This window comes from Budorcas taxicolor, chromosome 16, assembly GCF_023091745.1.
Source record: "Budorcas taxicolor isolate Tak-1 chromosome 16, Takin1.1, whole genome shotgun sequence".
In the NCBI taxonomy this organism is placed as follows: domain Eukaryota; kingdom Metazoa; phylum Chordata; class Mammalia; order Artiodactyla; family Bovidae; genus Budorcas; species Budorcas taxicolor.
The window spans coordinates 29,117,861-29,130,928 of NC_068925.1; the positions used below are offsets into that span (position 1 = coordinate 29,117,861).

General features: G+C 34.7%; 1 protein-coding gene across 1 annotated transcript in view; it reads left to right on the forward strand.

Moving 5' to 3' along the window:
• Positions 1-13,068, forward strand: part of DNAH14 (dynein axonemal heavy chain 14) — a 388,242-nt gene that overhangs the window by 103,167 nt on the left and 272,007 nt on the right. Inside the window, exons 13-17 of the mRNA XM_052654143.1 lie at positions 310-580; positions 999-1,044; positions 1,131-1,228; positions 8,515-8,675; positions 9,564-9,908. Coding sequence (XP_052510103.1) covers positions 310-580; positions 999-1,044; positions 1,131-1,228; positions 8,515-8,675; positions 9,564-9,908 — 921 coding nt within the window. The remainder of the gene's footprint in view (positions 1-309; positions 581-998; positions 1,045-1,130; positions 1,229-8,514; positions 8,676-9,563; positions 9,909-13,068) is intronic.

Below are 13,068 nucleotides of genomic sequence, written 5' to 3' on the forward strand. Positions count from 1 at the left end.
AGATGTTTTAGATTCCGGGACCTTGCCCCTACCTTTAAAATTTTTAGGATAGGGCCTAAAAATTATATTTTTAGGAAGTTCTTAAATGATTAATATGTACCCATTATGGCACCAACTGGAAAACTACTGCGTTATAATGTATCATTTATTTTACATTATTTTTCAATGAAAATCAATTATATACCATTAGAATGTTATTAATTTATGCCAAAGTTTAGTTTTCATTTAAAATTAGTTTTATATTGTTGTATATAAAAGAACACTTATTTACATATTATAACTAGCACTCTAATGTATCTGTTAAATTAGATTTTGAATAGTATTAAAGTGGATACAGATTTGAGAAAAATACATGCACCAATATTTGAAGTAAGCCTACAGTTGAGAACTCCTGCTGAGAGTGATTCTTCAGAAAATTCTGAAGAGAACTTACTTGAGTCTGACAAGTGCTCTGAAAAATCTGCAGTATATGAAGATACATCAGAAAATGAAGTGAATGTTTTCATTAAACAATCAAGTGAAGAACTACTTCCAATGAAGAAATCAAAACGAATGAGTTACAGCTATGATGTTCTTTCAGGTAAAGTGAATGACACTATTAAAAGTGAGAGAAAATATCTTTGCAGCTGGAAAATAACACATGAGAGAAATTTTTAGTAGTTTATGTGTTATCAGTTAATAGACTATGAGTTTTATAAGTGTTAAAGGATAAATTAAAATAGCACATGGAAGAAAATTTTAGTAGTTATGAATTTATCAGTTAATAGTCTATGATTTTTGTAAATGTTAAGGACTCTTGAATTTCTTCTCAGATCTCCTTAATCAGAATCTGGGGCTGGGGTGTACTGCTAGAATTCAATCCTTAAAGTAACCTTCCCAGTTTATTCTTAGGGTTTTAGAAAGTACTGACAATATAACCTTGTTAATTAGCTGACATAAATATCAGTTTTTATATAAAAATAAATTTTTATTCTGTTTCTTTTGATGGATTCTGATAGAACTAGACTTTGAAACTGAGTTTGAGAAAAACTGCATGAATGATAAGTAAGTACTAGATATTTTTGAAATTACAAGTAATTGTATTTTGTTACTGTATTCTTCTTATATATGCTTTTATTATTTTCTCTTAGACTTTTAGAATTCCCTACAAATCTCTTTATAACTCCCAACAGATTGGAGTTTTCAATACAAATTCAAAATATGGTGGCTGCTATTGAAAATTGCATAAGTAAGTATTTTTTAAAGTTCAGTTAGATTCACTGTCTTTTTTTGGCAACATCCCAGGAATGTGCAGATATTACAGTATATTAGAAAATTTTAAACTCACACTCTTTGGAATCAATCAATGTGAACTTCAAATTATTTGAGGATGTGTGAATTATACATATGGCCATTGAGAGCCTAACTGTTGGGAATTAGGTAAATAGCCCAATGTTCTGATTTTTTTGATAATGTACTACAGAATTTTATAGACTTAAATAAGGCATGTCTTTTATGTCAGAGCATAACAGTTGTAAATATTATTTTCACCTTACATTTTTATTAATAGTTTTCAGCATATAGGTCTTTCATCTCCTTAAATTTTTTCCCAGATATTTTTTGGATGCAATTTTACATAGGATTTTTTTCTTTTTGCTTTCCCTTTCTAAATTTTCAATATTAGTGTAAGGAAATGCAACAGGTTTCTGTGTTTTAATATTGTATTTTGCTGAATTCATATATTAGTTCTAATAGTTTTTGTGTGGAGATTTTTAAAGTTATCTTTATGGAGTATCATATCATTTGCAAATAGGGACAATTTTACCTTTTCCCTTCAAATGTGTATACTTTTTTCCTTTTTCTTCTCTGATTGCTGTGGCTAAAACTTTCAATACTATGTTGAATCAAAGGAGTAAGAGGAGGCATGCTTGTCTTGTTCCTGAATTTAGTGGGAAAGCTTTCAGATTTTCACTGTTGGGAGTGATTTTTGCTGTTTGTCATAAATGGCCTTTATTGTGCTGAGATGACACCATCCTTATGGCAGAAAGCAAAGAAGAACTAAAGAGGCTCTTGATGAAAGTGAAAGAGGAGAGTGAAAAAGTTGGCTTAAAACTCAACATTCAGAAAACTAAGGTCATGCCATCTGATCCCATCACTTCATGGCAAATCGATAGGGAACAGTGGAAACAGTGAGAGACTTAATTTTGGGGGGCTCCAAAATCACTGCAGATGGTGACTGCAGCCATAAAATTAAAAGACGCTTGCTCTTTGGAAGAAAAGTTATGACCATCCTAGACAGCATATTAAAAAGCAGAGACATTACTTTGCCAACAAAGGTCCGTAGAGTCAAAGCTATGGTTTTTGCAGTAGTCGTGTATGGATGTGAGAGCTGGACTATAAAGAAAGCTGAGCACCAAAGAATCGATGCTTTTGAACTGTGTTGTTGAAGAAGACTCTTGAGAGTCCCTTGGACTGCAAGGAGATCCAACCAGTCCATCCTAAAGGAAATCAGTCTTGAATATTTATTGGAAGGACTGATGCTGAAGCTGAAACAATACTTTGGCCACCTGATGCGAAGAACTGGCTCATTTGAAAAGACCCTGATGGCTGGGAAAGATTGAAGGCGGGAGAAGGGGATGACAGAGGATGAGATGGTTGAATGGCATCACCGATTCAATGGACATGAGTCTGAGTAAACTCTGGGAGTTGGTAATGGACAGGGAGGCCTGGCATGCTGCAGTCCATGGGGTCGCAAAGAGTCGGACACGACTGAGCAACTGAACTGAACTGATTGTGCTGAGATCTGTTCCCTCTGTACCCACTTTTGTGAGAGGTTTTTTCATGCATGGATGTTGAATTTTGTCAAGTGCTTTTTCTGAATCTATTGAAATGATCATGTGTTTTTGTTTTTCTTTTTGGTTAATGTGGTGTATAGCATTGATTGCTTTGTGTGTGTTAAATCATCTTTGTGATCTAGTAATGAATCCAACTTGGTCATGATGTATGATCCTTTTTATGTATTGGGGGATTTTTTTGAGGATTTATGCTAATATTTTGCCGAGGAGTTTTGCATCTGTATTCATCAAAGCTATTGGCCTTTAATTGTCTTTTATTGTGGTGTCTTTGGTTTTTGTGTCAGGGTGATGAGGAACCTCTGGAATACATTTGAGAATGTTGCCTTCTTTTCAGTTTTTTAGAATAGATTGACAATCATAAGTTACTTGTATGTTCCATAGAATTCTCTAGTGAAGCCACTCAGTCTTAGACTTTTGTTTGCAGGTAGTTTTTCTAATTACAGATTTTTTTCACTTCTAGTGATTGGTTTGTTCAAATTGTGTTTCTTCCAAATTCAGTATTGGCAGGGTATATGTTTCTAGAAACTTGCCCATTTCTTCTAGGTTTAACATTTTGTTCGCATATAACTTTTCATAGTACTCTTTCATAATTTTTTCTGTTTTTGTGATACTGGTTGTTATTGCTCATATTTTATTTTATATTTTGTTTATTTTTGTCCTTTCTTCTTGATGAGCCTGGCCAGATGTTTGTTGATTTTGTTTATCTTTAAAAATCACCTCTACATTTTATTGATATTTTCTATTATATTTTTGTTTATATTTTATTTATTTCTTCTGATCTTAATTATTTCCTTCCTTCTGTTGACTTTGGGTTTTGTTTGTTCTTTTCTTAAGTCTTTTAGGTGGTAGGTAGGTTATTTATTTAAGAGTTTTTTGTTCTGTTTTGTTTTTTTTAATGAAGATCTGTATTGCTATGAACTCCATTTTAGAACTGCTTTTTTTGCATCCCATAGAAGTTGTAATGTTGTGTTTTTAAGTTGCATATTTGGTGTTATTTTCTGATTCTTCCTTGATTTCATTGTTGATTCATTGGGGTTTTAGTAGCATATTTAGTCATTGTTTGGCTTTTTTTCCCATTTTTCTTTTTTAGTTGATACCTAGTTTCATATTGTGGTCAGAAAAGTTGATTGAATTAACTTCTGTTCTCTTAAATGTTTTGGGGCTCATTTTCCAATTTAGATTATGTTCTATCCTAGAGAACATGCCAGACACACTTGAAAAGAATGTATGTTAATGTTTTTTGGATGTAGCCTTCTGTTGTTGTTCAGTTGCTAAGTCATGTCCGACTCTTTGACTGCAGCACGCCAGGCTTCCCTGTCTTTCACTATCTCCCAGAGGTTGCTCAAATGCACATCCATTGAGTTGGTGGTGCCATCCAACCATTTCATCCTCCATCATCCCCTTCTTCTCTTTCCCTCAGTCTCTCCTAGCATCAGGGTCTTTTCCGGTGAGTCAGCTCTTCACAGCAGGTGGCCAAAGTATTTGAGCTTCAACTTCAGCATCAGTCCTTCCAATGAATATTCAAGGTTTATTTCCTTGAGGATTGACCAGTTTGATCTCATTGCTGTCCAAGGGACTCTCAAGAGTCTTCTCTAGCACCACAATTCGAAAGCATCAGTTCTTCAGCACTCAGCCTTCTTGATGGTCCAGCTCTCACATCCATACATGACTCCTGGAAAAACCATAACTTTGACTATATGGACCTTTGTCAGCAAAATGATGTCTCTGCTTTTAACCCACTGTCTAGGTTTATCATAGCTTTTCTTCCAAGGATCAAGCATCTATTAATTTTATGGCTGCAGCCACCATCCTCAGTGATTTTGGAGCCCAAGAAAATAAAATCTGTCACTGTTCCTACTTTTTCCCCATCTGTTTGCATGAAGTGATGGGACCAGATAACATGGTCTTAGTTTTCTTAATGTTGAGTTTTAAGCCAGCTTTTTCACTCTCCTCTTTCATTCTCATCAAGAGGCTCTTTAGTTCCTCTCCACTCTCTGCCTTTAAAGTGATATCATCTGCATATCTGAAGTTGTGATATTTCTCCAGGAAATCTTGATTCCAGCCTGTGATTCACCCAGCCTGGCCTTTCACATTATGTACTCTCCATAGAAGTTAAAATGAGCAGAGTGACAATATGCAGCCTTGACATACTCCTTTCTCAATTTTGAACCAGTGTTCCATGTAAGTTTCTTTATCCATGCTCTCACTTTTTGTCTGTCCGTGCATCATTTGGCCTGAAGTGAGTCTTGTAGGCCGCATATTTCAGGTTCTTGTGTTATTATCCAGTCTGTCATTCTCAATCTTTTGATTAAGCATTTAGTCTATTGACAGCTTTCTGTAATGGCCACTTGTTTTGGTTCTATCACCACATGATGCTTCATGCTCATCTTGTATTTTCTTTGCCTCTGCCCTTAAATCAACCACTTTTTCAAGGAACACTGGTTGGTTCCTTTTATAGGAGAATGAATTTTAGGAATCAAGAGAGCTAGACTGTAGATGTGCTCATTGCTATAGCACTGTTCCTGCTCTTAGATGCCGTGGTGAAAAGCTCTAGAAAAGATATATATACTAGCTCATCATAAGATATGCATCCGTATTTCTATATCTATTTTTTGTTTGCTTTGTTTTAAACTATGAGTTCTTGGGGCTTCCCTCGTAGCTGAGTCAATAAAGAGTCTGCCTGCAATGCAGGAGACCTGGGTTCGATTCCTGGCTCAGGAAGATCCCCTGGAGAAGGAAATGGCAACCCACTCCAGTATTCTTGCCCGGAGAATCCCATAGACAAAGGAGCCTGGCAGTCTCCAGTTTATATGAGGTCGCAAGAATCGGATAGGACTAAGCAACTAAGCACACAGCACATGAGTTCTTACTGATATCTATTAGATCCCAATCTAGCACCTTCAGGGTTCATTCTTGCCTTCTGCTTTTCCTAATATGTAACTTTTTTCTCTGATGGTGAGAAATGTGGCTCACATAATCAGTAATATAGTTACCTATTTGTTATACTTGTATTATATTTTCAGAATTGCTATTCCAATGTCTTTAAGAGGGCTTCCCGGGTGACTCAGTGGTAACCAATCTGCCTGTCAATGCAAGAGATGCAGGTTTGATCCCTGGGTAAAGAACATCCCTTGGAGAAGTAAATGGCAACCCATGCTAGTATTCTTGCCTGGGAAATCCCATGGACAGAGGAGCCTGGTGGGCTACAGTCTATGGAGTTGCAAAAGAGTTAAACACAAATTAGTGACTAAACAATAGCAACCACCGCTTTAAGAAACAAATGTATCAAATAAGTACAGTGTTTGTGTAGGGTCCTTTTAGTGTCTAAGGTTATAGTTTACAATAAAAATACTGTTTTCCAAAGTAACTTAAATCAGCTCTTTCCCACCCTCTTCAGTGCGGTTATGCAGTTCATTTGTAATGACTTGTGATGGTTGTTTTTTCAAACACTTAAAACATATGTATGCTTGTATATCTTTTTAGATCTTTGCTTATTTTTTGTTGGGGTGTTTACTTATTGTTAGGTTGTAAGAGGTCTTAATATGTACTCTGGATACAAGTATTTTATCAGATACAGCATTTGCAAAAATTTCTTGCTGTCTATGCCTCAACTTTTCATTCTGTTATTTTTTATTGAAATACAGTTGCTTTACATTGTGTTGTTTTTTGCTATACCACAAAGTGAATCAGTTACCTGTTTACATACATCTTGTCTTTTTTAGATTTCCTTCTCATTTTGGTCCCCACAGAGCACTGAGTAGAATTGTCTATGCTATGCAGCAGTTTCCCATTAGTTATCTGTTATCTGTTTTATACATAGTCATTATATATGTCGATCCCAATCTTCCAGTTCATCCCACCTCCTTCCCTGCTTAATATTTATAAGTTTGTTTTCTACATCTATGTCTCTATGCTTGCAAATAAGTTAATCTGTACCATTTTTCTAGATTCCATATATAAGCAATATTATGTGATATTTTTCTCTTTCTGACTTCACTCTGTGACAGTCTCTAGGTCTACCCACATCTCTGCAAATGGCACTGTTTTTTTCCTTTTTATGACTGAGTATTATTCCATTATAGATATATACCACATCTTTATCCATTCCTCTGTTGATGGATATTTAGTTTGCTTCCATGTTCTGGCTATTGTAAATAGCATTGCAAGAACTTTGGGGTGCATCTATCTCTTTTTAATTTATGTGTAATTGGAGGAAAATTGCTTTACAATGTTGTGTTGGTTTACTACATATATCAATATGAATCAGCCATATGTATAAGTATGTCCCCTCCCTTTTGATCCTCTCTCCCATCTCCCATCCTATCCCACCCCTCTAGGTTGTCACAGAACATGGGTTGCATGTATCTTTTTGAAATATGATTTTTCTACAGGTATATATACTCAGGTGTGAGATTACTGGATCATAGGGTAGTTCTATTTTTAGTTCCTTGAGAAACTTCTGTACTATTCTCCATAGTGGTTGTATCCATTTACACTCCACCCAAACAGTAGGAGGGTTTCCTTTTCTCCATATCCTCTCCAGCATTTATCATTTGTAGATATTTTTGATGATGGCCATTGTGACCGCTGTGAGGTGATACCTCATTGTAGTTTCAATTTGTGTTTCCCTAATAATTAGTGATGTTGAGCATCTTGTCATGTGTTTATTAGCCATTTGTATGTCTTCTTTGAAGAAATGTCCATTTCCACTCATTTTTTGATTGGAGTGTTGGAATTTTTTTTATATTGAGCTACATGAATTGTTCGTATGCTTTGGCAGTTAATCTCTTGTCAGTTGCTTCATTTGCAAATATTTTCTCCCAATCTGTGGATTGTGTTTTCATTTTGTTTACTAAATGTAAGGCCGCACACTATAAAACTCTTAGAGGAATATATAGGCAGAACACTCTTTGATATAAATTGCAGCAAGATCTTTTCTGATAACACCTCCTAGAGTAATGAAAATAAGAACAAGCAAATGGGATCTAATTAAACTTAAAAGCTTTTGCAAAGCAAAGGAAACCATAAATAAAGCCAAAAGACAACTATCTTTTCATTCATTCTCACAGAGCTAAATTTATTAATTTTGATGAAATACAGTTTGTCATTTTTTTAAAGAATTATGCTTTTGGTTTTGTCTCTTAAAAATTCTTTGCTTAACTTAAGGTCACATATATTTTCCCTATATTTTCTCCTAGAAGATTTATAGATTTGTGTTTTATATGTAGATATGTCATTTATTTTGAGCTGACTTTTGGATAGTGTATGCATTGTACATTGAAGGGTTTTCTTTTTGCCTTAGACATCCAATTTGTTCAGCCTGATTATGAACTCAAGGAGAGTAGAGATAGTGTCTTCTAATTTTTGTATCCTTGTAATGATATAATGCTCTTCACACAGCAGATACACTTTAAGTATTTGTTAACTTAATGATTTCTTCTGATTTTTTGATCATACCTTGACCCATCACCTAGTACCTAGGAGTGATTATTTGTTTCTATAATATTAATTCCACATTTTTATACCTGCCTTTAAATTCCATTTATCAGTATAGAATACTAGATAGCCCTCCCAGTAAATCTGCCTCAGTTTTCAGTAGTTCTAAATGTCCTTGGTAATTTTAAAGCATAGCTTTCAATAGAATTTCTGAATGTACTGAACTTTGAATCATATATTTCAGCCAAAATTATTCCTCTTTGCCAAGATCCCCGCCTATCTATGTTTACTGAGTCGGCTTTAATTATGGATTTACCTAATAAAAAGAAAAATGTAAGAGACTGTCAAACCAGATGGCCAGATTGTCAGGTCCTTTTTGAAATGGATCCTGCTTACCAAGATAAAGTAAGTTTAAAAATAGTTTGTCTTAAGGAAGGAATATTTCGCTTAAGGAACCGAAATGCACTGACATTTTTAGATGAAAGGGATTTATTGAAAAATTAGAGTATCATAATTAATGGCAATTGGAAAATCACTCCAGCTTATCTCCCTATTTGTCTTCCTCATGATCTTTCCTCTTTGTTTGCCTCTGTATATATTTTCAAACCTCCACTATGAAAAACATCTTTATAAATCTTTTATGAAGGTGAAAGTGAAAGTGAAGTCGCTCAGTCGTGTCCAACTCTTTGCGACCCATGGACTATAGCCCACCAAGCTCCTCCATCCATGGGATTCTCCAGGCCAGAATACTGGAGTGGGTAGCCATTTCCTTATAGTTCCCTCATAATATTGGCTTGCTAATGATGGCCCTGACTTTTCCCATTACTATCTAATGTGGCATTTTTTTGCTCAAATTCACAAAACAACCAACTTGCCTAGCTTGGGTCAAGATTCCGTCCTATCCAAAAGACTATGTTTTAAGAATTGGGTAAGTTCCCATAATATTTAGAACTCATCTTTTCTAGTGCTATGTATGAAGCATATACACTAAAACAAGGTGACAAGCAAAGGAATAAATGACTGATGTCTCTACTACATGGCTCAAAATAATATGCTAATTATAAAGTTAAATAGCCTACTGAAGCTTTGCATAAAGCGAAATATAAAAAGCTATCTAAATTTCTTAAAGTCTTAAGTTTCCTACATATTTAGATACTTAACAGACATTCTTAACAAAATGAACTTCACATAAAACCATTTTAAATGTTTTAAAATGCCATTAGATTATTAGACCATACTATTATCATTTTAAAAACAAAATCCTGATTAACTTTTAAACATTTTTACTTATAGATTGCAACTTTCCTGACTATTATTGGAAGTTCAATGGGCCAAGTTAGTATTTACAGCTGCCAGTTTAGGAAATATTGTACTATGGTAGAGAAGGCCAAAATCATAGGTACCAAAATATCATCTATGGAAGAATTAACTTCAACACAGTTTAAAAGTATACTGTCTAAATTCAGAAACTACCTTCGACAAATTGTTAATATGACCATTGAGAAGCGCATTGGTATTTTCAATGTTACGAGTTTTGATTATCAGTTACAATGCTTACCATATGTTGAGAACATCATAGATATGAGCCAAAATCTCTTGAGATCTGCAATTGAAAGAAAGAATGCAAATCTATTGGAGGTAAGTATTTTGAAAATTCTTATTGCATGAGAATCAATTTTTTAAATTTGTAACACTTTACTGAGATAACATCAGTTTATAATATTACATAAGTTTCACGTGTACCACATTGTATTTCAATCCTTTTCTTCCTATCCTATCCAATACTTGTTATTTCTACCTTTTTTTCATAATAGCAATTCTGACAGGTGTGAAATAATATCATTGTGGCTTTGATTTGCATTTCTGTAATAATTAGTGATGCTGAACATCTTTTCATGTGTCTTTTTATGTGTATGTTGGCCATTTGCATACCTTCAGTGGAAAAAACTCTATTCAGCTCTTCTGCCCATTTTTTTAATTGAGCTGTTTGTTTTTCTATTGTTGAGTTGTATGAGTTCTTTATATATTTTGGATCTTCACCCCTTATCAGATATAAGATTTACAAATATCTTCTCCCATTCAGTAAGATTTTTTTTTTCATGGTTTCCTTTCCTGTGCAGAAGCTTTTTAGTTTGATGTAATCCCATTTGTTTATATTTGATTTTGTTTTCTTTGCCTGAGGAGAAAAATATTAAGAGAAATGTCAAAGAGTTTACCGCCTGTGTTTCCTTCTAGGATTTTTATGTTTCAGGTCTTACGTTCAAGTTTTTAATCCAGTTTGAGTTGATTTTTGTGTGTGGTTTAAGGTTGTGGTCCAGCTTCACTCTTTCACATATGACTTTCAAATAGAGTTTTCATTTTCAATTGTATGTTCCTTGCTCCTTTATTATAAATTAATTATCCATATATATGTGGGTTTATTTTTGGGCTGTCATTTTTTTTCCATTGATCTATGTGTCTCATTTTATGCCAGCACTTAGCTGTGTAATATGTTTTAAAATGAGAAAGTGTGATGGCTCTGGCTGTGTTTTTTTCTCAGGATTGCTTTGCTCATTTGGGGTCTTTTGTAATTCCATATACATTTTAGGATTTTTTTCTAGCTCTGTGAAAAATGTCACAGATATTTTGATAGGGATTACTTTGAGTCTGTAGATTGTCTTAAGTAATAGGGACATTTTACCATTAATTCTCCCAATCTATAAGCATGAAATACGTTTCCATTTCTTTGTGTCTTCTTCAGTTACTTTCATTAATGTCTTACAGTTTTCAGTGTACAGCTTTCATGTTTCTGGTCAAATTTATTTTTAGGTATTTTATTTCTTTGGTATGATTTTAAATGAGATTGTTTTCTTAATTTCTCTTTATGCTAATTCATTTTTACTATATACAAACACAACAGATTCTTCTGTATTGATTTTAAGGCCTACAATTTCACTGTATTCATTTATTATTTCTAATATTTTTGGTGGAATCTTTTGGGTTTCCTATATATAAAATCATGTTATCCACAGGTAGTAACAGTCTTTGTTCCTATTTTCCAATTTGGATTCATTTTATTTTCCTTCTACAATTGCTTTGGCTAGGAATTCCAATATTATGTTGAATAGAACTGTAATAGTGAGCATCCTTGTCTTGTTCAGAATGTAGCAGGAAGACTTTCACCTTATTACCATTGAGTGTTATATTGCCTGTGGATATGTTGTATGGAGCTTCCCAGGTTAAAGAACCCGCCTACCAGTACAGGTAGATGAAAGAAACATGGGTTCAATCCTTGGATTGGAAATGTGCCCTGGAGGAGGGCACAGCAATCCACTCCAGTATTCTTGCCTGGAGAATCCCAAGGACAGAGGAGCCTGGGAGGCTCCAGTGCATGAAGCTGCACAGTGTCTGACATGACTGAAGAGACTAAGCATGCATACATGGCCTTTATTATGTTGAGATATGTTCCCTCTATATCCATGTTGCTGAGAGTTTTTATAATGAATGAACATCGAATTTTATCAAATGCTTTTACTGCATCTGTTGTGATGATTACATGGTTTTTGTCTTTTGTTTTCTTAATGCGCTGTATCACTTTGATTGATGTGTGTAAATGGAATTACCATTGTTACCCTGGAATGAATAAAACTTGATCGTGGTGCATGATCCTTTTTATGTGTTGTTAGATTTTGTTTGCTCATATTTTGTTGAGGTTTTTGCATCTATATTCATCAGAACTTTGGCATGTAATTTTCTTTTTTGGTAATGTTTTTCTCTGGTTTTGGTATCAGGTGATTGGGACTTCATGGAATGAATTTGGGGATGTTCTGTTCTCTTCAGGTTTTAGGGAGAGTTTGAGAATGATAGGTATAAATTCTTTGTATGTTTGTAAGTTCTTCCCTGCAAAGCTATTCTGTCTTGGACTTCTGTTTGCAAGGAGTTTTTTAAAATTACAAATTATGTTCTAATTCTAATAATTTATCGGTTCAAATTATCTGTTTCTTCTTGATTCGGTTTTGGCAGACTGTATGTTTCTAGGAATTTGTCTATTTCTTCTGGGTTGTCCGTTTTGTTGGCATACACTTTACATGCCTCCTGAGAAACTCGTGTGCAGGTCAAGAAGCAACAGTTAGAACTGGACATGGAATAACAGACTGGTTCCAAATTGGGAAAGGAGAATGTCAAGGCTGTATATTGTCACCCTGATTATTTTACGTATATGCAGAGTATACCATGCAAAATACTAGGCTGGATGAAGCACAAGCTGGAATCAAGATTGCCAGGAGAAATATCGTTAACTTCAGATATGCACATGACACCACCCTAATGACCAAAAGTCAAGAGAAACTAAAGAGCCTCTTGATAAAAATGAAAGAGAGTGAAAAAGCTGGCTTAAAACTCAACATTCAAAAAATGAAGATCATGGCATCTGGTCCTATCACTTCATGGCAAATTGATGGGGAAACAATGGAAACTGACAGACTTTATTTTCTAGGCTCCAGAGTCACTGTGGATGGTGACTGCAGCCATGAAATTTAAGGAAAAAAAAAAAGCTTGCTCGTTGAAAGAAAACCTATGACAAACAGACAGCATATTGAAAAGAAGGGACATCACTTTGCTAGCAAAGGTCCGTATAGGCAAAGCTGTGGTTTTTCCAGTAACCATGTACGGATGTGAGAGATCATGTACAGACCATGAAGAAGGCTGATACGAAAGAACTGATGCTTTCAAATTGTGGTGCTGGAGAAGACTCTTGAGAGTCCCTTGGACTGCAAGGAGATCAAACCAGTCAATTCTAAAGGAAATCAGTCCTGAATAT